The sequence below is a fragment of the Ascaphus truei genome, unplaced genomic scaffold, assembly GCF_040206685.1.
Source record: "Ascaphus truei isolate aAscTru1 unplaced genomic scaffold, aAscTru1.hap1 HAP1_SCAFFOLD_321, whole genome shotgun sequence".
In the NCBI taxonomy this organism is placed as follows: domain Eukaryota; kingdom Metazoa; phylum Chordata; class Amphibia; order Anura; family Ascaphidae; genus Ascaphus; species Ascaphus truei.
In genome coordinates, this window is record NW_027456191.1 from 376,838 (window position 1) to 400,684 (window position 23,847).

The 23,847-nt window shown below is 54.0% G+C and overlaps 1 protein-coding gene across 2 annotated transcripts in view; it reads left to right on the top strand.

Annotated features, from left to right (window-relative positions):
- LOC142483330 (uncharacterized) overlaps window positions 1-20,369 on the top strand; it is a 64,868-nt gene extending 44,499 nt beyond the window's left edge. Inside the window, exons 2-3 of one of the 2 annotated variants that reach the window (XM_075583432.1) lie at window positions 7,141-7,376; window positions 19,995-20,369. In XM_075583432.1, coding sequence (XP_075439547.1) covers window positions 7,141-7,376; window positions 19,995-20,147 — 389 coding nt within the window. In that variant the 3' untranslated portion in view covers window positions 20,148-20,369. Of the gene's footprint in view, window positions 1-7,140; window positions 7,377-18,204; window positions 18,918-19,994 lie in introns of those variants that run through there. The other variant, XM_075583431.1, reaches the window with a different exon arrangement.
- The last annotated feature ends 3,478 nt before the right edge of the window (window positions 20,370-23,847 follow it).

The following is a 23,847-nucleotide window of genomic DNA, read 5'->3' on the forward strand; positions in this document are numbered from 1 at the left end:
ATGTGAGATGGGACGGGGGGCAATGTGAGACGGGACGGGGGGCAATGTGAGACGGGACGGGGGGCAATGTGAGACGGGATGGGAGGCACTGTGAGACGAGATGGGGGGCAGTGTGAGACTGGGGACGGGGGGCAGTGTGAGACGGGATGGTGGGCACTGGGGATGGGGAGCACTGGGAGATGGGATGGGGGGCAATGTGAGACGGGACGGGGGGCAATGTGAGACTGGGGACGGGGGGCAATGTGAGACTGGGGATGGGGGGCACTGTGAGACTGGGGATGGGAGGCACTGAGATGAGATGGGGGGCAGTGTGAGACGGGATAGGAGGCACTGGGAGACGGGATGGGAGACGGGATGGGGGGCACTGTGAGACTGGGGGGGCACTGAGACGGGATGGGGAGCACTGGGAGACGGGATTTGGGGGGCAATGTGAGGGGGGATGGGAGGCAGTGTGAGACTGAGGATGAAGGGCACTGAGACTGGAGATGGGGGGCACTGTGAGACGGGATGGGGGGCAGTCTGAGATGGGATGGGGGGCACTGTGAGACTGGGGATGGGGGCTACTCATGTCTGGGAGGCGTTGAAGAGCAAAGCCTTTGTTCATCTCAGAGACTGAGGCGCCGATCTCTGCAGGAGATACCCGACCGGCCAGGGGAACCGTTGCTGGGTATGAACCCCGTAGGCGCTGTTCCCATTGGCTGGTTCAAAATCATATTGGCCTGGATTGGCCCATCACATGCAAGCCCTCGCTCTGTGATTGGCCAACGCACATCAACCGCGCTGTGATTGGTCGCGTCCCCCATTTCCTGTGCTTTTCTATGGAGACGGGGAAACTATATAAAGGGAGGGAGCCGGTCTGAGCTCCGGGGTCATTCTGGAGTTAGCGTGGTATATAAGTAAGCTCTGTGCTTCGAGGCTTTGCCGGAGACACCTCCAGAACAAGTCTCGTGCCGAACCGAACAGGACATTCAATCTCGCTTTGTGCTCCGGGACTCTTGTGATGGCGGCTGTATCTACGTGGAGCTTTTGCCAGAGACTGGGATTTTGGAAAGTGCTTTCATGCAAACTGCGTCCCCGAGGTCTGGACAGACCAGAACCCCTGCGGACGTGAACGTAGTCCTGGGTTAAGCCTACCTAACCGGCGCCCAGCACCTAGCTAGCAGCCCCCCATAACCCTTGTTTTGGTGAGTTTGAGCTCATTTTGTGAGTGTTGTGCTGTTTAATCTGGCCAGAATAAATAGACTTTATTGAACACCATTTGTCCGGTCCGGTCCGTTGATCCAGGAGGATTGTCCTGGCAGGCTACATTCAATAAATGGTATATTTAATAAATTTATATTTAATAAAGACTGTTAACATTGCTTTGTGTTCGCCAAAATATACCGCTTCTCAGGGATACATGTACATTTTTTCCCCCCACCAAATTCAATAAGAATTATATACGTGTTTGCGACGTGAGAGAAACGTCTCAGTGGCATGCCCCAGAAAGTGATTAAATATCACCAAAAAGTGAAGTTATCTCCAGAAATGATCAATATCACTGGGCTTGTTAACGCTAGAATCCAAAAAGCGGAGGTCGTGGGGAACACACGAGAAACGGGAGGTTTAGGAAGAAAAAGACTTTATCAGGATTCTTGTGATTTGAAAGGGTTCCGGAGGCATCCGTGAAAGGGTTCCGGAGGCATCCGTGAAAGGGTTCCGGAGGCATCCGTGAAAAGGTTCCGGAGGCATCCGTGAAAGGGTTCCGGAGGCATCCGTGAAAGGGTTCCGGAGGCATCCGTGAAAGGGTTCCGGAGGCATCCGTGAAAGGGTTCCGGAGGCATCCGTGAAAGGGTTACAGAGGCATCCATGAAAGGGTTCCGGAGGCATCCATGAAAGGGTTCCGGAGGCATCCATGAAAGGGTTCCGGAGGCATCCATGAAAAGGTTCCAGAGGCATCCATGAAAGGGTTCCGGAGGCATCCATGAAAGGGTTCCGGAGGCATCCATGAAAAGGTTCAAGAGGCATCCATGAAAAGGTTCCGGAGGCATCCATGAAAGGGTTCCGGAGGCATCCGTAAAAGGGTTCTGGAGGCATCCGTGAAAGGGTTCCGGAGGCATCCGTGAAAGGGTTCCGGAGGCATCCGTGAAAGGGTTCCGGAGGCATCCGTGAAAGGGTTCCGGAGGCATCCGTGAAAGGGTTCCGGAGGCATCCGTGAAAAGGTTCCGGAGGCATCCGTGAAAGGGTTCCGGAGGCATCCGTGAAAGGGTTCCGGAGGCATCCTTGAAAGGGTTCCGGAGGCATCCATAAAAGGGTTCCAGAGGCATCCATAAAAGGGTTCCAGAGGCATCCATGAAAGGGTTCCGGAGGTATCCATGAAAGGGTTCCAGAGGCATCCATAAAAGGGTTCCGGAGGCATCCATAAAAGGGTTCCGGAGGCATCCATGAAAGGGTTTCGGATGCATCCATGAAAAAGTTCCAGAGGCATCCATGAAAGGGTTACAGAGGCATCCATGAAAGGGTTCCGGAGGCATCCATGAAAAGGTTCCAGAGGCATCCATGAAAGGGTTCCGGAGGCATCCATAAAAGGGTTCCAGAGGCATCCATGAAAGGGTTCCGGAGGCATCCATGAAAGGGTTCCGGAGGCATCCATGAAAAGGTTCCAGAGGCATCCATGAAAGGGTTCCGTAGGCATCCATGAAAGGGTTCCGTAGGCATCCATGAAAGTGTTCCGGAGGTATCCATGAAAGGGTTCTGGAGGCATCCATGAAAGGGTTCCGGAGGCATCCATGAAAGGGTTCCAGAGGCATCCATGAAAGGGTTCCAGAGGCATCCATGAAAGGGTTCCGGAGGTATCCGTGAAAGGGTTCCGGAGGCATCTGTGAAAGGGTTCCGGAGGCATCCATGAAAGGGTTCCGGAGGCATCCATGAAAGGGTTCCGGAGGTATCCCCTAAAGGGTTCAGTGCCATTTTCAGGTCATTTAAAACACCTACCAAATACAAAAGAATTTCCAATTCCTCTGCTCTCAGACGCGCTGATAGAGTGAAAGAGAAAGAACCGAATACGAGCCCCAGGAAAGCGGGAAAATATAAAGATATTAGATATTGAATGCGTATCTGGCGGAGCGCCCGCCCGCCGGGTGGTGGAGGTATAATACAAGGAGTGGTAGATAGGAGACACATTACGGGGTATGATGAGAGCAGATAGAGTACCAGTGTGGACGGAGAGGAGCCCCACTACGCCATGTACCTCCGTTTAGCGCTCTAGTCCTGAGCCCACGTCTGCAATGTGTGCGGTGTGGAGTAGCGTTACTCACTAGGAAGCACCGTCCTGCAGTTTGTGAGTCTGAGCGTATAGTCACTGCGCAGACTCGCCTCCGATGGCGTCCGGTCGATCGAAATGAGCGAGAGGAAGTGAATGGATCGATAGGGACTGCCGCTCCGAAGGATAAAGGTGGAAACTCGCCCGCGTTGAAAAATAAGAGCAATTTATTAAACTACATCAAATAGGAACAGGACCGAACGACAGAACCTCCCACGCGTTTCACGCCCACTGTGGCGCCTTTTCAAGGAGTTTTTATATATATATACTGCTTGAAAAAGAGCCATTAAAGCGGGACTGAATACAGCGGATACGTCTCTATGTTTCCATTTAGTGTTCCCGATCTTAAACCAGGGGTGCTCAACCCCAGTTCGCGAGCCCCCCACAACAGGTCAGCTGTTCAGGATAGCTCTGCCTCAGCACAGGTGGCTCAATCAGAGGCTCAGTCAACTGAGCCTCTGATTGAGCCACCTGTGCTGAAGCAGGGACTGATTGAGCCACCTATGCTGAAGCAGGGATATCCCACAACCTGGCCTGTTGGAGGGGAGGGGGGGGGGGCTTTATGACTGGAGTTGAAAACTCCTGCTTGGCGTGATGTTCCGGAATAGCGGATTACCAATAGATATTACACCTATAAATAGCATTTCTGGTCCAAGATAATTCTAATCTCACGCCCCAGCCTACGATTCAATCTGGATTCCCTGTCTGTGGGGGTGTATTTAATCAAACAGGTGGCCTCATTGCCTGAGCCGATGATGCTGAGAGAGGCAATCTCGTCCTGCGACTATGAGCGCCCATGCGCATTTCGTCCGTCGGTCGCCAGAGCTGTTTGCGCGTAGGGTTACCGGCTCTGCACTTCTTAAACTCGGGGGGTAGGGGGCGGAAAAGCTGTGTAATGCGGCAGGCATACGCTTGTAGGGCTTCCGTGTTAAAATGGACTTGAAGCAAAAAGGTGTCACACTGCGTGCTCATTTGCACGTCGTTACCCAGAATCCCTGGCTGCAGTGGTTGGCAGTGTATGCTAAAAGATAAATGGGAAGGGCAGACCTGTCATGCGAATGTGCGCGTAATTTGCGATTTTTATTTGGTGTTAGCTACTCGGACTAATCAAATTCGACGTACGACCCCTTTTTCTCCGTTCTTTTCTTGACTCAAGCGTGAGGAAAACTCATCGGGCGCTTTTATTTTCATTGAAACTTTTCTCGGGCCCCTACATCTCCCCCCCCCCCTCCCAGCACCCGCATGTGTCAGAACAAGAGGAGATGTGTGGTGTAGCGTGAAAACCCATTCAGAAGCCTTTTCGGAGCCGGAACGGTTAAGGGAAAAAAAAGTGCCCAAAATCCATCAGCATTTTGGCAGCCTCTCGCAGCCTGAAACAGCAGTTTCAGGCAGGAACTCTAACAAATCTTCCCCTTTGGGCTTATCTCAAGTGAAAATGACACATGATAAATCTAGAAGAGAAAGATCTTCTCTGGGAACCTCCTCCTCCCCTCTCTCCCCGCTCTCTCCCCTCTCTTTCCACTCTCCTGTCTCTCCCCTCTCCCCACCCCGAGTGCTGGCAAAAGATTGAACATCTAACTCAGCAGCTGACCAGTCTCCTTATCACAGAGCCGCTGAGGGTTCTGTGTCCGAATCCAGAACCTGGCCTTGGATGGAATCAACTGGACAGGGGAGGATAGGGGGTACAGCAGGGGTTCACAACTCCTGACCCCCCTCCCCCCCCCTCAATATCAGGTCAGGTTTTCAGGATATCTCTGCTTCAGTACAGGTGGCTCGATCAGTCCCTGCTTCATCCCAAGTGGCTCAATCAGTCCCTGCTTCAGCACAGGCGGCTTAATCAGTCCCTGCTTCATCACAAGTGGCTCAATCGGTCCCTGCTTCGGCACAGGTGGCTCAATCAGTCCCTGCTTCAGCACAAGTGGCTCAATTAACTGAAGTCCACGGCCGCTTCTGAGGAGAAGTGCCCTGCTGACTGAGCCACCTGTGCTGAAGCAGGGATATCCTGAAAACCTGACCTCTTGGGGGGTGATCTTGAGGACTGGAGTTGAGAACAACCCCCCCCCCCCCCCGGGTAGCGTATTAATACTCAGCCCAGGACTTAAATAAACCCGCTGACTTATTCTGCATATATCCATGAAGTCCACGGTCAGGGAGAGAGACAGACAGGCAGCCATCTTTATTGAATTCCACAAGTAATATTGTGAATAAGGGGAGTTAGAGAGGGGATAGGTCCCACTCCTATAATGGTATAATATCATAATATCCATTCTGTATCTCTGCCTTTTCTGCCCCCCTTCCCTTCGCATTACTGCTCTGACGTGGCATACACCTCTCTGATGAACCATTATAACATTAAATGGAGCAGATCCTCTTGTGTGCATGGGAAGCAGGGGGGCTCCGGAGCTGAACAGAGTTCATTGAAGCCCTCATTCTTGAGATAGCACCCCCCTTTTATATTCTCAGTGTTGGGGTCACTCCTGTTATTTTGCAATGGGTGCCCTGGAGCTGGGGGATTGGGGCACAGATGCAGTGTTTGGGGTTAGTTTATCTTCTAGTGTTACAAGAGACCTACTGCAAGGTCCTTCTCCTTTGTACCCTTCCCAATTCAAGGCACCCCCATAATCATCGTCCCCCACCCCCATAATCATTATCCACCTCCGCATCTGTCAATCTCCCTGCTTTGCCCTCATTGACCTGCCCATGAACTACACGCACAACGGTGACAGATGTGTGTCCACCATCCTTGTGTGTACGTGACTAATCGGTCATGTCCACCAATCAGCATGCTCTGACCTCCTGAATTCCAGAGATATCTACCTGGGAAGGTGCCACCTGTTACTTTGTGGTTGTTTAAAAGCCCATGTCACGTAGGCCAATAGGAAGCCACGACGGATGACATTGTGAGAGACATAAATTACATTTTGGGTCCAAGGCGAGACATAGTCCACATTTTAGTGGAGAGTGACCAAGGCAAGACAAATAGTAGTCCATATCTCAGTAGAGAGTGACCAGGGCGAGACATTATCCACATCTGAGTAGAGTGACTAAGGTGAAATATAGTTCATGTCTTAGTGGAGCGTGACCAAGGCAAAATATAGTTCATGTCTTAGTGGAGAGTGACCAAGACAAGATATAGTCCACATCTCAGTAGACTGACCCAGACAGGACAGTCCACATTTCAGTGGAGAGTGACCAAGGCAAGACAGTCCATATCTCAGTAGAGAAAGACCAAGGCAAAATATAGTTCACGTCTTAGTGGAGAGTGACCAAGGCAAGATATAGTCCACATTTCAGTAGAGTGACCAACACAGGATAGTCCACATTTCAGTGGAGCGTGACCAAGGTGAAACATAGTTCATATTTCAGTGGAGAGTGACCAAGGTGAAACATAGTTCACATCTCAGTGGGGAGTGACCAAGACGAGGCATAGTCCATATCTCACTGGAGAGTGACCAAGACAAGGCATAGTCCATATCTCACTGGAGAGTGACCAAGACAAGGCATAGTCCATATCTCACTGGAGAGTGACCAAGACGAGGCATAGTCCATATCTCACTGGAGAGTGACCAAAACAAGGCATAGTCCATATCTCACTGGAGAGTGACCAAGACAAGGCATAGTCCATATCCCAGTGGAGCGTGACCAATGCACGACATAGTTCAAGGCCCATATCGGATTGTGTTCATTTTCAGTTGTAGCTTTATTAGATACATGTCCAGCTATTTTGCAGGAGCACTGAGCAAAATAAGCGAGGACACAGAGGTAGTAGTTACCCGGCTGTGTCTCTGCTGCTGAAGTTACTCAGGATACTGAGCTCTCTCCATTTCTTAACTCTGCAGACGATGTGAAAATAGAAGTGAAGGAGAATCAATCTTCAGACCAGAAAGTGTCAAATCCATCACAGCTAAGGCACTGTCTCTCACCGTCTGTCAGCCATCCTCGGGACCCAGGAACCTTGAGAGTGAATAGTGGACATCGCCTTGAATTTAGGAGAACGACTCCTCATTCTTTTCACAGGTGTAAGGAATTCTTCAAGGATGAAATTGAGGAGAACATTCAGCTCTATATATTTGAGGTAACCCATGTAACAAAGTGACTGCTTCCTTTTAGAGTGACCTCCTGATTCAGAGTATCAGCGCCATGATCACACAGATCTGGGTTTATATGTAGTGTAGGGTGAGTTCCTGACTGCAGAGATACAGGGACAGGCTCAGGCAGTTCTGGGTTTATATGTAATGTAGGGTGACCTGACTGCAGAGTATCAAGGACAGGCTCAAGCAGTCCTGGGTGGAGATGTAATGTTGTGTGACCTCCTGACTTCAGAGTATCAGGGACAGGATCAAACAGTTCTGGCGTTATATGTAATGTAGGGTGACCCCTTAACTTCAGAGAAACAGGGACAGGCTCAGACAGTCCTGGGTTTATATGCAATGCAGGGTATTTTTTTTATTATAAATAAACAAAACAATTTTACGAACATATCCATACATAAGCAACAAACTTAAATTAAAATATACCATTTTACGGTGACCCCTTGACTTCAGACTATCAGGGACAGGCTCAGCCAAGTCCTGGTTACATGGTCATTTAAAAAAAAAAAAAAAAAAAAGTTTCTTACTAACATAGAAGTAAGCCCAAAATAAAATACCATTTCCTGTCAACTCCTACTCCCCACTGCCGTAACACAAAGCCCAACTGTGTGTTTCCCAATAAAATAATCTGCTCTTACGGCAAAACAAGAGCGAGCGTGGACAGCGGGAGCAGAAAAATCCCTGAAATGCCAAAAGTCTCGGGGGGGGGGAGAGGCCAAGGTCCCGAACTGTGTTTCACAAGCTATTAATAGGCACATGAAGATGTTGACTCCAACTTCTTATCAGGCCTTGCGAGAGAACCCCCCTCCCCCCCCCCCTGTAACCCCCGCAACCCCCGCCCCTGGGACATCGCGTGTGCCATGCGGTGAGCTGGCAGAGGAGCACACTGAGGGCAATGGGCATTAGGGGAAGAGGTGCTGATATATTTAACCAGTTCTTAATCCCTCAAAATTCAGTATACAATATAGTGTCTGGGTTAGGATCTTATCTCACACTGTTAAACGTTATATATAGCAGAAATATATATATATATATATATATATATATAATATGTCTGTGTGTCTATAAAAATATAAATCGAAGAGCAAATTCATTTGTTGCCCACGTTACAAAACTTCCAACGTTTTGACACCTTTTCCGAGGTCTTCCTCAGTGACGAACACCCATATAGGCTTTTACCTGTGTGACAATATTTAAATAAAAAGTCACATGCATCAAATATATGGTAAAGTAGCTGAGAGACCCGGCGTTGCCCGGGATGTAATTTTGGGGGGGCGTACGACAGGGTTAGGCTTCCCCCCCCCCTTGACAGCTAGGTGGGTGACTGAGTTGACTGAGTGTGTGGGTGACTGTGTGGGTGGGTGGGTGACTTTGGGTCAGTGACTGGGTGGGTGACTTTGGGTGGGTTTGACTTTGGGTCGGTGGGTGGGTGACTTTGGGTCGGTGGGTGGGTTACTTTGGGTCGGTGGGTGGGTGACATTGGGTCGGTTTGACTTTGGGTCGGTGGGTGGGTGACTTTGGGTCGGTGGGTGTGTGACTTTGGGTCGGTGGGTGGGTGACTTTGGGTCGGTTTGACTTTGGGTCGGTGGGTGGGTGACTTTGGGTCGGTGTGTGACTTTGGGTCGGTGGTTGGGTGGGTGAGTTGGGTCGGTGGGTGGGTGACTTGGGTCGGTGGGTGGGTGGGTGACTTTGGGTCGGTGGGTGGGTGGGTGGGTGACTTTGGGTTGGTGGGTGGGTTTTGGGGATGACTTTGGGTTGGTGGGTGGGTGGGTGACTTTGGGTTGGTGGGTGGGTGGGTGACTTGGGCGGGGGGTGGATGACTTTGGGTCGGTGGGTGGGTGGGTGACTTTGGGTCGGTGGGTGGGTGACTTTGGGTCGGTGGGTGGGTGAGTTTGGGTTGGTGGGTGGGTGGGTGACTTTGGGTTGGTGGGTGGGTGGGTGACTTTGGGTCGGTGGGTGGGTCGGTGACTGGGTGACTTTTTCAGGGTCGGTGACTGGGTGGGTCAGTGACTGGGGTCGGTGACTGGGTGGGTCAGTGAGTGGGTGGGTGGGGTCAGTGACTGGGTGGGTGGTTTTGGGTGAGACTGGATGGGTGAGTGTGAGACTGAATGGGTGGGTGAGTGTGAGACTGAATGGGTGGGTGAGTGTGAGAGTGAATGGGTGGGTGAGTGTGAGACTGAATGGGTGGGTGAGTGGGAGACTGAATGGGTGGGTGAGTGGGAGACTGAATGGGTGGGTGAGTGGGAGACTGAATGGGTGGGTGAGTGGGAGACTGAATGGGTGGGTGAGTGGGAGACTGAATGGGTGGGTGAGTGGGAGACTGAATGGGTGGGTGAGTGGGAAACTGAATGGGTGGGTGAGTGGGAAACTGAATGGGTGGGTGAGTGGGAAACTGAATGGGTGGGTGAGTGGGAAACTGAATGGGTGGGTGAGTGGAAACTGAATGGGTGGGTGAGTGGGAAACTGAATGGGTGGGTGAGTGGGAAACTGAATGGGTGGGTGAGTGGGAAACTGAATGGGTGGGAGAGTGGGTGGGAGAGTGGGTGGGTTGACTGGGTGGGAGACTGAGAGGGAGACTTGGTGGGAGACTGACTGGGTGGGAGACTGACTGGGTGGGAGACTGACTGGGTGGGTGAGTGGGAGACTGACTGGGTGGGTGAGTGGGAGACTGACTGGGTGGGTGAGTGGGAGACTGACTGGGTGGGTGAGTGGGAGACTGACTGGGTGGGTGAGTGGGAGACTGACTGGGTGGGTGAGTGGGAGACTGACTGGGTGGGTGAGTGGGAGACTGACTGGGTGGGTGAGTGGGTGACTGACTGGGTGGGTGAGTGGGTGACTGACTGGGTGGGTGAGTGGGTGACTGACTGGGTGGGTGAGTGGGTGACTGACTGAGTGGGTGACTGACTGGGTGGGTGGGTGACTGACTGGGTGGGTGAGTGGGTGACTGACTGGCTGAGTGGGTGACTGACTGGGTGAGTGGGTGACTGACTGGGTGACTGGGTGGGTGAGTGGGTGACTGGGTGGGTGAGTGGGTGGGTGACTGACTGACTGACTGAATGGGTGGGTGACTGACTGAATGGGTGGGTGACTGACTGAATGGGTGACTGGGTGACTGAATGGGTGGGTGACTGGGTGACTGACTGAATGGGTGACTGACTGACTGAGTGGGTGGGTGGGTGACTGAGTGGGTGGGTAACTGAGTGGGTGGGTGACTGAGTGGGTGACTGAGTGGGTGGGTGGGTGACTGGGTGGGTGACTGAGTGGGTGGGTGGGTGACTGAGTGGGTGGGTGGGTGACTGAGTGGGGTGGGTGACTGAGTGGGTGGGTGACTGAGTGACTGAGTGGGTGGGTGACTGAGTGAGTGGGTGGGTGACTGGGTGAAAGTGGGTGACTGGGTGAAAGTGAGTGGGTGGGTGTGTGGGTGGGTGTGTGACTGGGTGGGTGTGTGGGTGGGTGACTGAGTGAGTGGGTGGGTGACTGAGTGAGTGGGTGGGTGACTGAGTGAGTGGGTGGGTGACTGAGTGAGTGGGTGGGTGACTAAGTGAGTGGGTGGGTGACTAAGTGAGTTTTTGGGTGACTAAGTGAGTGAGTGGGTGGGTGACTGGGTGGGTGGGTGAGTGGGTGACTGGGTGAAAGTGACTGGGTGGGTGTGTGGGTGACTGGGTGTGTGTGGGTGTGTGGGTGGGTGACTGGGTGACAGTGCGTGGGTGGGAGACGGTGGGTGACTTACCTTGACCCCGTGGCATCTGGCTGGGGCAGGAGGTGAGTTCGGGAAGCTGGCGGGGGGGGCAAGAGTGGCAGGAGACCCGCGCCGCGCTTCCCCTCCGTCTGGGAGCCGGTGCACGTGAGGAGTCCCGCGCCGCGCTTCCCCTCCGTCCGGGAGCCGGCGCACGTGAGGGGGAGTCCCGCGCCGCGCTTCCCCTCCGTCCGGGAGCCGGCGCACGTGAGGGGGAGTCCCGCGCCGCGCTTCCCCTCCGTCCGGGAGCCGGCGCACGTGAGGGGGAGGCTCGCGCCGCGCTTCCCCTCCGTTCCAGAGCCGGCGCACGTGAGGGGGGAGGCCCGCGCCGCGCTTCCCCTCCGTCCGGGACCCGGCACACGTGAGGGGGAGGCCCGCGCCGCGCTTCCCCTCCGTCCGGGAGCCGGCGCACGTGAGGGGGAGTGCAGGAGGCCCGGGCCGCGCCGCGAGGGGGAGCGGCGCACGGTGAGGGTGATGGTGCGGCTGGGGATGTTGCGGAGCGTGGGGATTTGGGTGAGGTGGGGAGGGGGGAGAGAGTGAGGGGCACCGGGAGAGGAGTGGGGGGGGGTGTGGAAGGTGAGCTGCGGTCCAACTGACGGGGGAGAGTGAGAGGGGGGGGGTTGTGTGTGTGTGTGTCTTTTTTTTTGGCCCGTCACTCTGCCTCAGGCCAATGAGAGGTGTGGGGGCGGGCGGGCCAAGGGACCAATGAGATTGCCGCTAGGGACGCAGACATACAGTGCTTTCAGAAATATATAGTAGATAGAGGCTCCCCTATGGATACACATCATAGTCATGTCAACCAACAAACACCAGCAAGAGAACATGTTTTTTGATATACACAGTTAGGTCCGGAAATAATTGGACACTGACACAATTTTCATAATTTTGGCTCTGTACGCCACCACAATGGATTTGAAATGAAACAACCGAGATGCAATAGAAGTGCAGACTTTCAGCTTTAATTCAAGGGGTTGAATAAAAATATCGTATGAAACGTTTAGGAATTGCCACCATTTTCATACACAGTCCCCTTATTTCAGGGGCTCAAATGTAATTGGACAAATTAACACAATCATAAATAAAATGTTCATTTTTAATACTTTGTTGAGAATCCTTTGCAGGCAATGACTGCTTGAAGTCTGGAACGCATGGACATCACCAAACGCTGGGTTTCCTCCTTTGTGATGCTTTGCCAGGCCTTTATTGCAGCTGTCTTCAGTTGTTGTTTGTTCGTGGGTCTTTCTGCCTTAAGTTTTGTCTTCAGCAAGTGAAATGCATGCTCGATGGGGTTGAGATCCGGTGATTGACTCGGCCATTGCAGAATATTCCACTTCTTTGCCTTAAAAAACTCCTGGGTTGCTCTCGCAGTTTGTTTTGGGTCATTGTCCATCTGTAAAGTGAAGCGCCGTCCAATCAACTTCGCTGAATTTGGCTGCATCTGAGCAGACAATATATCCCTATACACTTCAGAATTCATCCGGCTGCTTCTGTCTTCTGTCACATCATCAATAAACACTAGTGACCCAGTGCCATTGGAAGCCATGCATGCCCATGCCATCACACTGAATGCACTGTGTTTTACAGATGATGTGGTATGCTTTGGATCATGAGCCGTTCCAAGCTTTCTCCATAGTTTTTTCTTCCCACCTATTCTGAGGCCAGAGTCATGTGTAGTATGAATAGCCCAGATAGCTTCAACTCGTTCCTGTTACAAGCACAACAAGTACTTTGTCTTTTCTTCACTTTATTGGGGAAAGCATAGATTCACAAAGGCACTTGTGGATGATAGTGTTGTGGGAGAATGTCTCTATGGTGAGTGTGCTTGATAGTGGGGAAAGGTGAAAAGGATGAGGCCCTTGCCAGTAGAGGGGTAACAGAAGGTACTCACTCAGCCAATGTAGAAGGTAAAAGGAAGTGAGAGGGAATCTGGGTAGCAGGATAGTCTGGGGACAGACCATCTGTGAGCAAGGCAGAGGGGAAGAGCAGACTTGCCCATTCTGAAAGAAAGGCTGAGGTTGCTATAGCAACTCACTGACTATGGCTATGTAAACAACATGTGTATCAAAATGTTGCCTTTTACACATGCAGCAAGCTGCTGGGACAGGGAAAATAACAGGCAGCTAACTAGGGAGAAATGAATCCCATAAGCTGCAAAGGGAGACAGAGGAATATGGAATCTAGTTCCAGGGCACCACCATTCTGGTACAGGTTGATCTTAGTTTCATCTGTCCAAAGAATGCTGTTCCAGAACTGGGCTGGCTTTTTTAGATATTGTTTGGCAAAGTCTAATCTGGCCTTTCTATTCTTGAGGCTTATGTTTGCACCTTGTGGTGAACACTCTATATTTGCTCTCGTTAAGTCTTCTCTTTATGGTAGACTTGGATAATGATATGCCTACCTTCTGGAGAGTGTTCTTCACTTGTCTGGATGTTGTGAAGGGGTTTTTTCTTTACCATGGAAAGGATCCTACGATCATCCACCACTATTGTCTTCCGTGGACGTCCAGGCCTTTTTGTGTTGTAGAGCTCACCAGTGCGTTCTTTTTTTCTCAGAATGTACCAAACTGCTGATTTGGCCGCTCCTAATGTTCCTGCTATCTCTCTGTTTCACTTGCATTGAGAGCTCCTTTGATCGCATGTTGTGGGTTCACAGCAACAGCTTCCAAATGCGAATGCCAAACCTGGAATCAACTCCAGACCTTTTACCTGCTTAATTGATGATGAAATAACGAAGGAATAGCCCACACCTCTCCATGAAACAGCTTTTGAGTCAATTCTCCAATTACTTTTGGTCCCTTGAAAAAGAGGGGGCTCCATATTAAAGAGATATAATTCCTAAACCCTTCCTCCAATTTGGATGTGAATACCCTCAAATTAAAGCTTATAGACTGCACGTTAAGCCCATATTCATTATTTAACTGTAACTTGAATTTATTTTGGTACACAGCCGAAATAACAAAACTTGTATCAGTGTCCAATTATTTCCGGACCTAACTGTATATATATCTATACTATAATTCTAAGTTGGATTCTGTTTGTTTGTATGTCAGAAGCATCGAAATCTCAGAAACGGCACCACATTGCACAACAAAACTTTCACTGTACATTCTGCTGTGGATTTGTAGGTCAACGCAACTATTTTGAGCTTCCAATGTGACTCACCTCCCAAATTATGGACCTTCTAAGTTTCACTCGGCTGTCCAGCAATAATGTTAGAGCAGGGGCGGGGGGCGTGGCTACTACGGGAGGGGGCATGTCCTTGCCTGGATTGGAGCTATGTGTGTTTCTCTGTGTCTGTCTGTGTGTCATGTGTGATGTGCGGGGGAGATGTGCCAACGGGGGGGGGGAGATGTGCCAACGGGGGGGAGATATGACAGCGGGGGGGAGGAGGGGGGATGTGCCAGCGGGGGGGGAGATGTACCAACGGGGGGGTAAGATGTACCAACAGGGGGGGGGAGATGTGCCAGCAGGGGGTTGAGGGGGGGAGATGTGCCAGCAAGGGGGAGATGTGCCAGCAAGGGGGAGATGTGCCAGCAGGGAGGGGACGGGGGGAGATGTGCCAGCGAGGGGGGGGGGAGGTGGAGGGAAATGTGCTAGCGAGGGGGAGGGGGGGAGATGTGCCAGTAGGGGGGGAGAGGGGGCAGGGACATGTTCCGGTAGTGGGGGGAGACACACACACACACAGACAGACACACACATATACACACACAGACAGACACAGACAGAGACAAATCTCACCCTGCACTACATCCAGCAGTGTGGAGGGGGGGGGGGGGGAGATGTGCTACCAGCGGGGGGGGGGGACATGTATTCAATATTACATTCCCGGGCGAAGCCGGGTACAAAAGCTAGTGTGTGTATATATATACAATATATAATGTATATATACTACAAAAGCTAGTGTGTGTATATATATATATATATATATATATATATATACTGTATATATATATATATATATGTATATATATATATAATCAAAAATCTTGTTTGTGAGTGTCTGGAGACCATTTGCTTGGTCCGTCGGTCCGCCCGCCTCCACGGCTATCATTGGCCGGTGTGTCTGCCCCCCCCCCCCCCTGTGTCCCCGCCCCCCCACGGCTCTCATTGCCCCCCCAGAGCACGCTCTCTCCTGCTCTCTCCTCCCACAGGCCGCTCCCTTCCCCGGCGCTCTCACCCTCCCACAGGCCGCTCCCTTCCCCGGCGCTCTCACCCTCCCACAGGCCGCTCCCTTCCCTGGCGCTCTCACCCTGAAACAGGGCGCTCCCTTCACCGGCGCTCTCACCCTCCCACAGGCCGCTCACCTTCCATAGGCCACTCCCTCCCCCCGCCACTCAACCTTCCCCGGCGCTCTCCCTCACCCGGCGCTCTCCCTCACCCGGCGCTCTCCCTCACCCGGCGCTTTCCCTGGTGCTCTCGCTCACACCGCGCTCTCCGTCACACACACCGCTCCCACTCCCCCCCCCCCCCCCCACACACAGAGCACGCTCTCGGCGGGTGTCTCACCCTCCCCCTGTGCTCTGCCTCACACATCCCACTCCCCCCCCCACCTCCCCCCCCCCACAGAGCGCTCCTCCGGCTCTCTCCGCCTCTCCCATGAAAAGCGCAGCACCTCCCTCACCGGAGCGTCTCAGCCTCGCCGGGGGTCACGGACACTGCTGAGGAGCCCGAGGTGGAGGAGGAGGGCGGGCCGGGTGCAAGGTGAGGAAACGCAGGGGAATGGGTTTTTTAATGCGTCCCTGACTCCTTCCCCCTGCCCTCCCTCCCTTTGCCCCCCTGCCCCCCTCCCTGCCCTTTGCCCCCCTGCCTTTTGCCCCCCCTCCCTCCCTGCCCTTTGCCCCCCCTCCCTCCCAGCCCTTTGCCCCCCCTCCCTCCTGCCTTTGCCCCCCCTCCCCCCCTGCCCTTTGCTCCCCCTCCCTCCTGCCCTTTGCCCCACCTCCCTCCCTGCCCTTTGCCCCCCTCCCTCCCCTTTGCCCCCCCTCCCCCCCTGCCCTTTGCTCCCCCTCCCTCCCTGCCCTTTGCCCCCCCTCCCTCCCTGCCCTTTGCCCCCCTCCCTCCCTGCCCTTTGCCCCCACTCCCTCCTGCTCTTTGCCCCCCCCCTCCCTCCCTGCCCTTTGCCCCCCCCCCTCCCTCCCTGCCCTTTGCCCCCCCCTCCCTCCCTGCCCTTTGCCCCCCTCCCTCCCTGCCCTTTTCCCCCTCCCTCCCTGCCCTTTTCCCCCCCTCCCTGCCCTTTGCCCCCCCTCCCTCCCTGCCCTTTGCCCCCCCCTCCCTCCCTGCCCTTTGCCCCCCCCTCCCTCCCTGCCCTTTTCCCCCCCTCCCTCCCTGCCCTTTTCCCCCCCTCCTCCCGGCCCTTTGCCCCCCCCTCCCTCCCTGCCCTTTGCCCCCCCTCTCCTCCCTCCCTGCCCTTTGCCCCCTCCCTGCCCTTTGCCCCCCCCTCCCTCCCTGCCCTTTGCCCCCCCTCCCTCCCTGCCCTTTCCCCCTCCCTCCCTCCCTGCCCTTTCCCCCCTCCTCCTGGCCCTTGCACCCCCCTCCCTCCCTGCCCTTTGCCCCCCCTCCCTCCCTGCCCTTTGCCCCCCCTCCCTCCCTGCCCTTTGCCCCCCCTCCCTCCCTCCCTCCCTCCCTGCCCTTTGCCCCCCTCCCTGCCCTTTGCCCCCCCTCCCTCCCTGCCATTTGCCCCCCTCCTCCCTCCCTGCCCTTTGCCCCCCCTCCTCCCTCCCTGCCCTTTGCCCCCCTCCCTCTCCTGCCCTTTGCCCCCCCTCCCTCCCTGCCCTTTACCCCCCTCCCTCCCTGCCCTTTGCCCCCCCTCCCTCCCTGCCCTTTGCCCCCCCCTCCCTCCCTGCCCTTTGCCCCCCCTCCCTCCCTGCCCTTTGCCCCCCCCTCCCTCCCTGCCCTTTGCCCCCCCTCCCTCCCTGCCCTTTGCCCCCCCCCTCCCTCCCTGCCCTTTGCCCCCCCTCCCTCCCTGCCCTTTGCCCCCCCCTCCCTCCCTGCCTTTGCCCCCCCCCTCCCTCCCTGCCCTTTGCCCCCGTCCCTCCCTGCCCTGTCCCCCCCCTCCCTCCCTGCCCTGTCCCCCCCTCCCTCCCTGCCCTTTGCCCCCCCTCCCTCCCTGCCCTTTGCCCCCCTCCCCTTTGCCCCCCCTCCCTCCCTGCCCTTTGCCCCCCCTCCCTCCCTGCCCTTTGCCCCCCCTCCCTCCCTGCCCTTTGCCCCCCCTCCCTCCCTGCCCTTTGCCCCCCCCTCCCTGCCCTTTGTCCCCCCCTCCCTCCCCTTTGCCCCCCCTTCCTCCCTGCCTTTGCCCCCCCCTCCCTGCCCTTTGCCCCCCTCCCTCCCTGCCCTTTGCCCCCCCCTGCCCCTCCCTGCCCTTTTGCCCCCCCGCGCCTCCCTGCCCTTTGCCCCCCTGCACCTCCCTGCCCTTTGCCCCTCCCTGCCCTTTGCCCTTTCACTCCCCTTGCCCCCTTGCCCTTCCACGCCCCTTGCCCCCCCCGCCCTTCTACGCCCCTTGCCCCCCCGCCCTTCCACGCCCCTTGCCCCCCCGCCCTTCCACGCCCCTTGCCCCCCCGCCCTTCCACGCCCCTTGCCCCCCGCCCTTCCACGCCCCTTGCCCCCCGCCCTTCTACGCCCCTTGCCCCCTGCCCTTCTACGCCCCTTGCCCCCCCACCCTTCTACGCCCCTTGCCCCCCCCGCCCTTCTTCACCCCTTGCCCCGCCCTTCCACTCCATGCCCCTGCCCTTCCACCCCCGGGCAACGCCGGGTATATCAGCTGGTATATATATATATATATATCTTCAATGCTGGCAGCAGAGAAGGTAGCGCCGCTTCTCCCAGCGCCATTAGAGTTGAACAGCTTTCTCACTCAAGTTAAAAATGACGGCATTTTCAAACTCCTCCATTCAAATAATTAGTGCAATTAGTAAGAACAACTAGGAATTGCTAATCAATCTCTATAAATGAGTACACTTATTCTAATTGCCAATGTAACGCCATTGTTTCTGCGGGAGAAGGCATTCGTGTTTTCCAGCGTGCGTTCGCGATCGCTAATTACGTTTTGGCTAAGTAAATGATATCCATGTTCAATTTTTTTAGCCTATGAAATGGCGTGACAGCGCAGGACTGAAAACAGGGACGTCACGTGTCTTAGGGACTCGGGGGCGGGGGAATGGTGATGTTGAAAACTATTTTTTGAGTGTTCGAGGAGGATGTGTGCGTCTGACACAAAGAGACAGACACAGACAGACAGAGTCACAGATACAGAGAGAGAGAGACAGAGAGACAGAGAGTGACAGCGACAGACACAGAGAGAGAGAGACAGAAACAGAGAGAGAGAGACAGAGAGTGACAGCGACAGACACACAGAGAGAGAGACACAGACACAGAGAGAGACACAGACACACAGAGAGACACAGACACACAGAGAGACGCAGACACGCAGAGAGACGCAGACACACAGAGAGACAGACACAGAGAGACAGTGACACAGAGACTCAGACACACAGAGAGAGACCCAGACACACAGAGAGAGACCCAGACACACAGAGAGAGACCCAGACACACAGAGAGAGACAGACAGAGACAGACACAGAGAGAGACACAGACAGACAGAGACGCAGACACACAGAGAGACAAAGAGACGGAGACACGGTGACACAGAGACATAGACACACAGAGAGAGACCCAGAAACACAGAGAGACAGACAGAGACAGACACAGAGAGAGACAGACACAGAGAGTATAGACACAGACAGACAAAAAGACACAGACAGACACAAAGAGTATAGACAGAGATAGACACAGTGACACAGTGACAGTGATACAGTGACACAGAGACAGTGATACAGTGACACAGAGACAGTGATACAGTGACACAGAGACAGTGATACAGTGACAGTGATACAGAGACAGTGACACAGAGACAGTGATACAGTGACACAGGACAGTGACACAGAGACAGTGATACAGTGACACAGAGACAGTGATAGTTACACATACAGTGACACAGTGACACAGAGACAGTGATAGTGACACATACAGTGACACAGAGACAGTGATACAGTGACACAGGACAGTGATACAGTGACACATACAGTGATACAGTGACACAGAGACAGTGATACAGTGACACATACAGTGATACAGTGACACAGGACAGTGATACAGTGACACATACAGTGATACAGTGACACAGGACAGTGATACAGTGACACATACAGTGATACAGTGACACAGAGACAGTGATAGTGACACATACAGTGATACAGAGACAGTGATAGTGACACATACAGTGACACAGAGACAGTGATACAGTGACACATACAGTGGACACAGGACAGTGATACAGTGACACATACAGTGACACAGAGACAGTGATACAGTGACACATACAGTGACACAGGACAGTGATACAGTGACACATACAGTGATACAGTGATACAGAGACAGTGATAGTGACACATACAGTGACACAGAGACAGTGATACAGTGACACAGAGACAGTGATACAGTGACACATACAGTGATACAGTGATACAGTGATACAGAGACAGTGATAGTGACACATACAGTGACACAGAGACAGTGATACAGTGACACAGAGACAGTGATACAGTGACACATACAGTGATACAGTGATACAGAGACAGTGATAGTGACACATACAGTGACACAGGACAGTGATACAGTGATACAGTGACACATACAGTGACACAGGACAGTGATACAGTGACACATACAGTGACACAGTGACACAGAGACAGTGATAGTGAACACATACAGTGACACAGAGACAGTGATACAGTGACACAGAGACAGTCACAGGAGAGAGGAACGTCACTAGTGACAGAAATGGTCCAGTGACCCCTTTGTCCCTCTCTTCGCAGGCTGTTGCAGAGAAGGGGTTAATGCAGGTGGAACCCGCAGCGCGGGCGTGGGATGGGGAGCACTGCAGGAATGAGACGCAACGCTGCGCAGGACAAAGCCCCTCTTTGTGCGAGGGGCGCGGTCCGCAGCTGGAATCACTCTCATCGCCCTGAGCCGTGTCCCTGTCGGACGGGGCTCGTTCGCAGGTGTCTCTGGCCGGCAAAGGTCTCCGTCATCTGACCCCATGAGCTCCGGCAGAGGAAGGCAGAGCCGGTGGCAGTGCCAGTGCACGTCCTGGTAACGATGCCACTTAGGGGCAGTGATCTAATGCCCGGGTGTCTGATTAATATGTTACAATTATTAAGGCAATTTGTAAAATGTCAACATTCCCTCCTCCTTCCCTCACACCCCCCTCTCCTCCTTCTCTCTCACACCCTCCTCTCCTCCTTCTCTCTCACATCCCTCCTCTCCCTCCTTCTCTCTCACATCCCTCCTCTCTCTCTCACATCCCTCCTCTCCCTCCTTTCTCACTCACATCCCTCCTCTCCCTCCTTTTCTCTCACATCCCCCCTCCCCTCCTTACTCTCACATCCCTCCACTCCCTCCTTCTCTCTCACATCCCCCTCACCCTCCATTCACACTCACATCCCTCCTCTCCTCTTTCTCTCTCACGTCCCTCCTCTCCCTCCTTTCTCTCTCACCGTCCTCCTTCTCTCACATCCCCCCTCTCCCTCCTTCTCTCTCACATCCTCCTCTCCCTCCTTTCTCTCTCACATCCCCCCCTCTCCCTCCTTCACTCTCACATCCCCCTCCCCTCCTTTCTCTCTCACATCCCTCCTCTCCCTCCTTTCTCTCTCACATCCCTCCTCTGCCTCCTTTCTCTCTCACATCCCCCTCTCCCTCCTTTCTCTCTCACATCCCCCTCTCCCTCCTTTCTCTCTCACATCCTCCTTTCTCTCTCACATCCCTCCTCTCCCTCCTTTCTCTCTCACATCCCTCCTCTCCCTCCTTTCTCTCTCATCCCTCCTTTCTCTCTCACATCCCTCCTCTCCTCCTTTCTTTCTCACATCCCTCCTTTCTCTCTCACATCCCCCTCTCACCCTCCTTTCTCTCTCACATCCTCCTCTCCTCCTTTCTCTCTCACATCCCCCCTCCTCCTTTCTCTCTCACATCCCTCCTCTCCCTCCTTTCTCCTCTCACATCCCCTCTCCCTCCTTTCTCTCTCACATCCCCCTCTCCCTCCTTTCTCACATTCCCCTCCCTCCTTTCTCTCTCACATCCCCCTCTCCCTCCTTTCTCTCACATCCCCCTCTTCCTCCTTTCTCTCTCACTCTCCCTTTCTTTCTCACATCCCCCTCTCCCTCCTCTCTCACATCCCCCCACTCCCTCCTTTCTCACATCCCTCTCCCTCCTTTCTCTCTCACATCCCTCCTCTCCCTCCTTTCTCTCTCACATCCCTCCTCTCCTCCTTTCTCTCTCACAACCCCCTCTCCCTCCTTTCTCTCTCACATCCCCCCTCCCTCCTTTCTCTCACACCCCCCTCTTCTTTCTCTCTCACATCCCCTATCCCTCCTTTCTCACATCCCCCCTATGCCTCCTTTCTCACATCCCCCCTCTCCCTCCTTTCTGACATCCCCTCCCCCTCCTTTCTCTCTCACATCCCCCTCTCCCTCCTTTCTCTCTCACATCCCCCTATCCCTCCTTCTCACATCCCCCCTCTCCCTCCTTTCTGACATCCCCTCTCCCTCCTTTCCCTCTCACATCCCCCTCTCCCTCCTTTCTCTCACATCCCCTCTCTTCTCTCTCACATTCCCCTCTCCCTCCTTTGTCTCTCACATCCCCCCTCTCCCTCCTTTCTCTCTCACATCCCCTCTCCCTCCTTTCTCTCACATCCCCCCCTCCCCATCTCTCACACCCCCCCCCTCCCCATCTCTCACCCCCCCCTCCCCATCTCTCACACCCCCCCTCCCCATCTCTCACACCCCCCTTCCATCGCTCACATCCCCCCCTCCCCATCCCTCACACCCCCCCTCCCCATCTTTCACATTCCACTCCTTCCTCTCACATTCCACCTCCTTCCTCTCACATCCCCCCTCTCCCTCCCGCCTTTCACGTTGCTCCTGATAAGTTTCCTGATGCACGCTCTGCACTATTTCAGCTTCTCTTCTCCTGCATAAGTACAGCTGAGCGAGTCCCAGTAATTGCTAGTGCTGGTACCCCCAGGTCGTGGCACAGGTCTGCTGTAAGGCTTCACTGCCCTTAATCTGCAGGGAGTCACCTCTGCTGCCCTGTGCTGCCCCCCGCTTCCCCAACACCTCACACCTCATCCATCATCTTTGCACCAGTGGTCCAGCAGTGCGGACCCGAGCTGGCCAGCGGGGGGCAGCGCGAAGGCTGCCTCTCCTACAATATCCCACCGCACTCTGAGAGGCCACAAGGCAGGGACCCCCAGGGGCAGAGGGACCTCAAGAGGTCTGACGCAATGACCCCACGCTGGCCTGAAGCAATCAATGGAAATGTCACTTGTGCACCGTACGCTGCCAGGTGGGGGGGGGGGGGGTGAGTATTACCCCTGCGGCAGAGAAACGGTTAAACATACAGCCCTGTGTAGGACCAAAAGGAAGGAATATACATGTGTGCGATGGGTTATTTATTTTATTTATTTTTTCCAAACATTTTTATTGTTTTCTGACAGGGGTACATACACTTCACATGGTCGTTTATAGACAGTTAACGTAATTAACACACACATTTAAAAGTGAACAACCCGTAACATCTCAAGGTTGATTGATCGGGTACGGGCGAGCTGCCCATGTATATTGTAACCTCCTATGCATTTAGAGTGCACTATGTAGTTCCCGCCCGGGAGAATTAACAGTTTTAGGAGGATCTTAGACCAGACCCCTTAGATTAGTAATGTAAAGGACAGTCAAAGAGAGAGAGGGGAAAAAGAGAGAAGAACAGAAGAGGGGGGGGAGGGAGGGGATAGGAACGGGGGGGGCTAAGGGAAGGGGGGGTTGTTGCACTCCCCTCCATATTTTTTTTTTTAAAGCGCCGATCTGTAATAATCCGCTGACGCGCGCCCGTCCTCGGCGGGAATGCAGCGCTCGCTGGCCTCGGGTGCGTACGCTCCGATGGAAAGGCAACGTTGTAGATATCGTTATTTACCTGCTGTGTGTGTATATAGGTGTGTGTGTATTTATATAAAGTTATCATCCTCATCATCCCCAGCAAGTGTCTCCCCACCAGGGCCGCCAACAGAAATCTTGGGGCCCAGGACAAATGCAAGGAGCAGCTCCCCCCCCCCATAGCGCACCCCCCTCCCCATAGCGCACCCCCCCCCATAGCGCAACTACCATGAAATGTAAAAATTAAATGGCAAGCGTATTTCACACCTCGCGAGCCCCCCCCCCCTTTTACACCTTGCGAGCCCCCTCTATATCTCCCGTTCTTTCTCCATGTATTTCTCTCCCCTCCGTCTCACCTCTCACTCTCCCCCCTCCATCAATCACCCCACTCTCCCTCAATCACTGCCCCCTGCCTCACATGTATTTCTCTCCCCTACTCCCTCTTCGCCTCACTCCCTCTCTCCTCTGCCCGTTTCGTCAATTACACCACTCTTACTCAATTCCCTCCCACCTCACATAATCCCCCCCCCAAAATATATACCAAAAAAAACACCCCAGTGCAAAAAACTGCCCACCCGCCAAATACATACAAAAAAATCCGCAACCCCCAAATATATACAACCCCCCAAATATATACAACTCCCCCACCTCCCCAAATATATATACACCCCCCCAAATACATTTTTTTAAAAACCACCTCCCCAGTACATGTAAAAAAGACCGCCGATACATATTAAAAATAAAA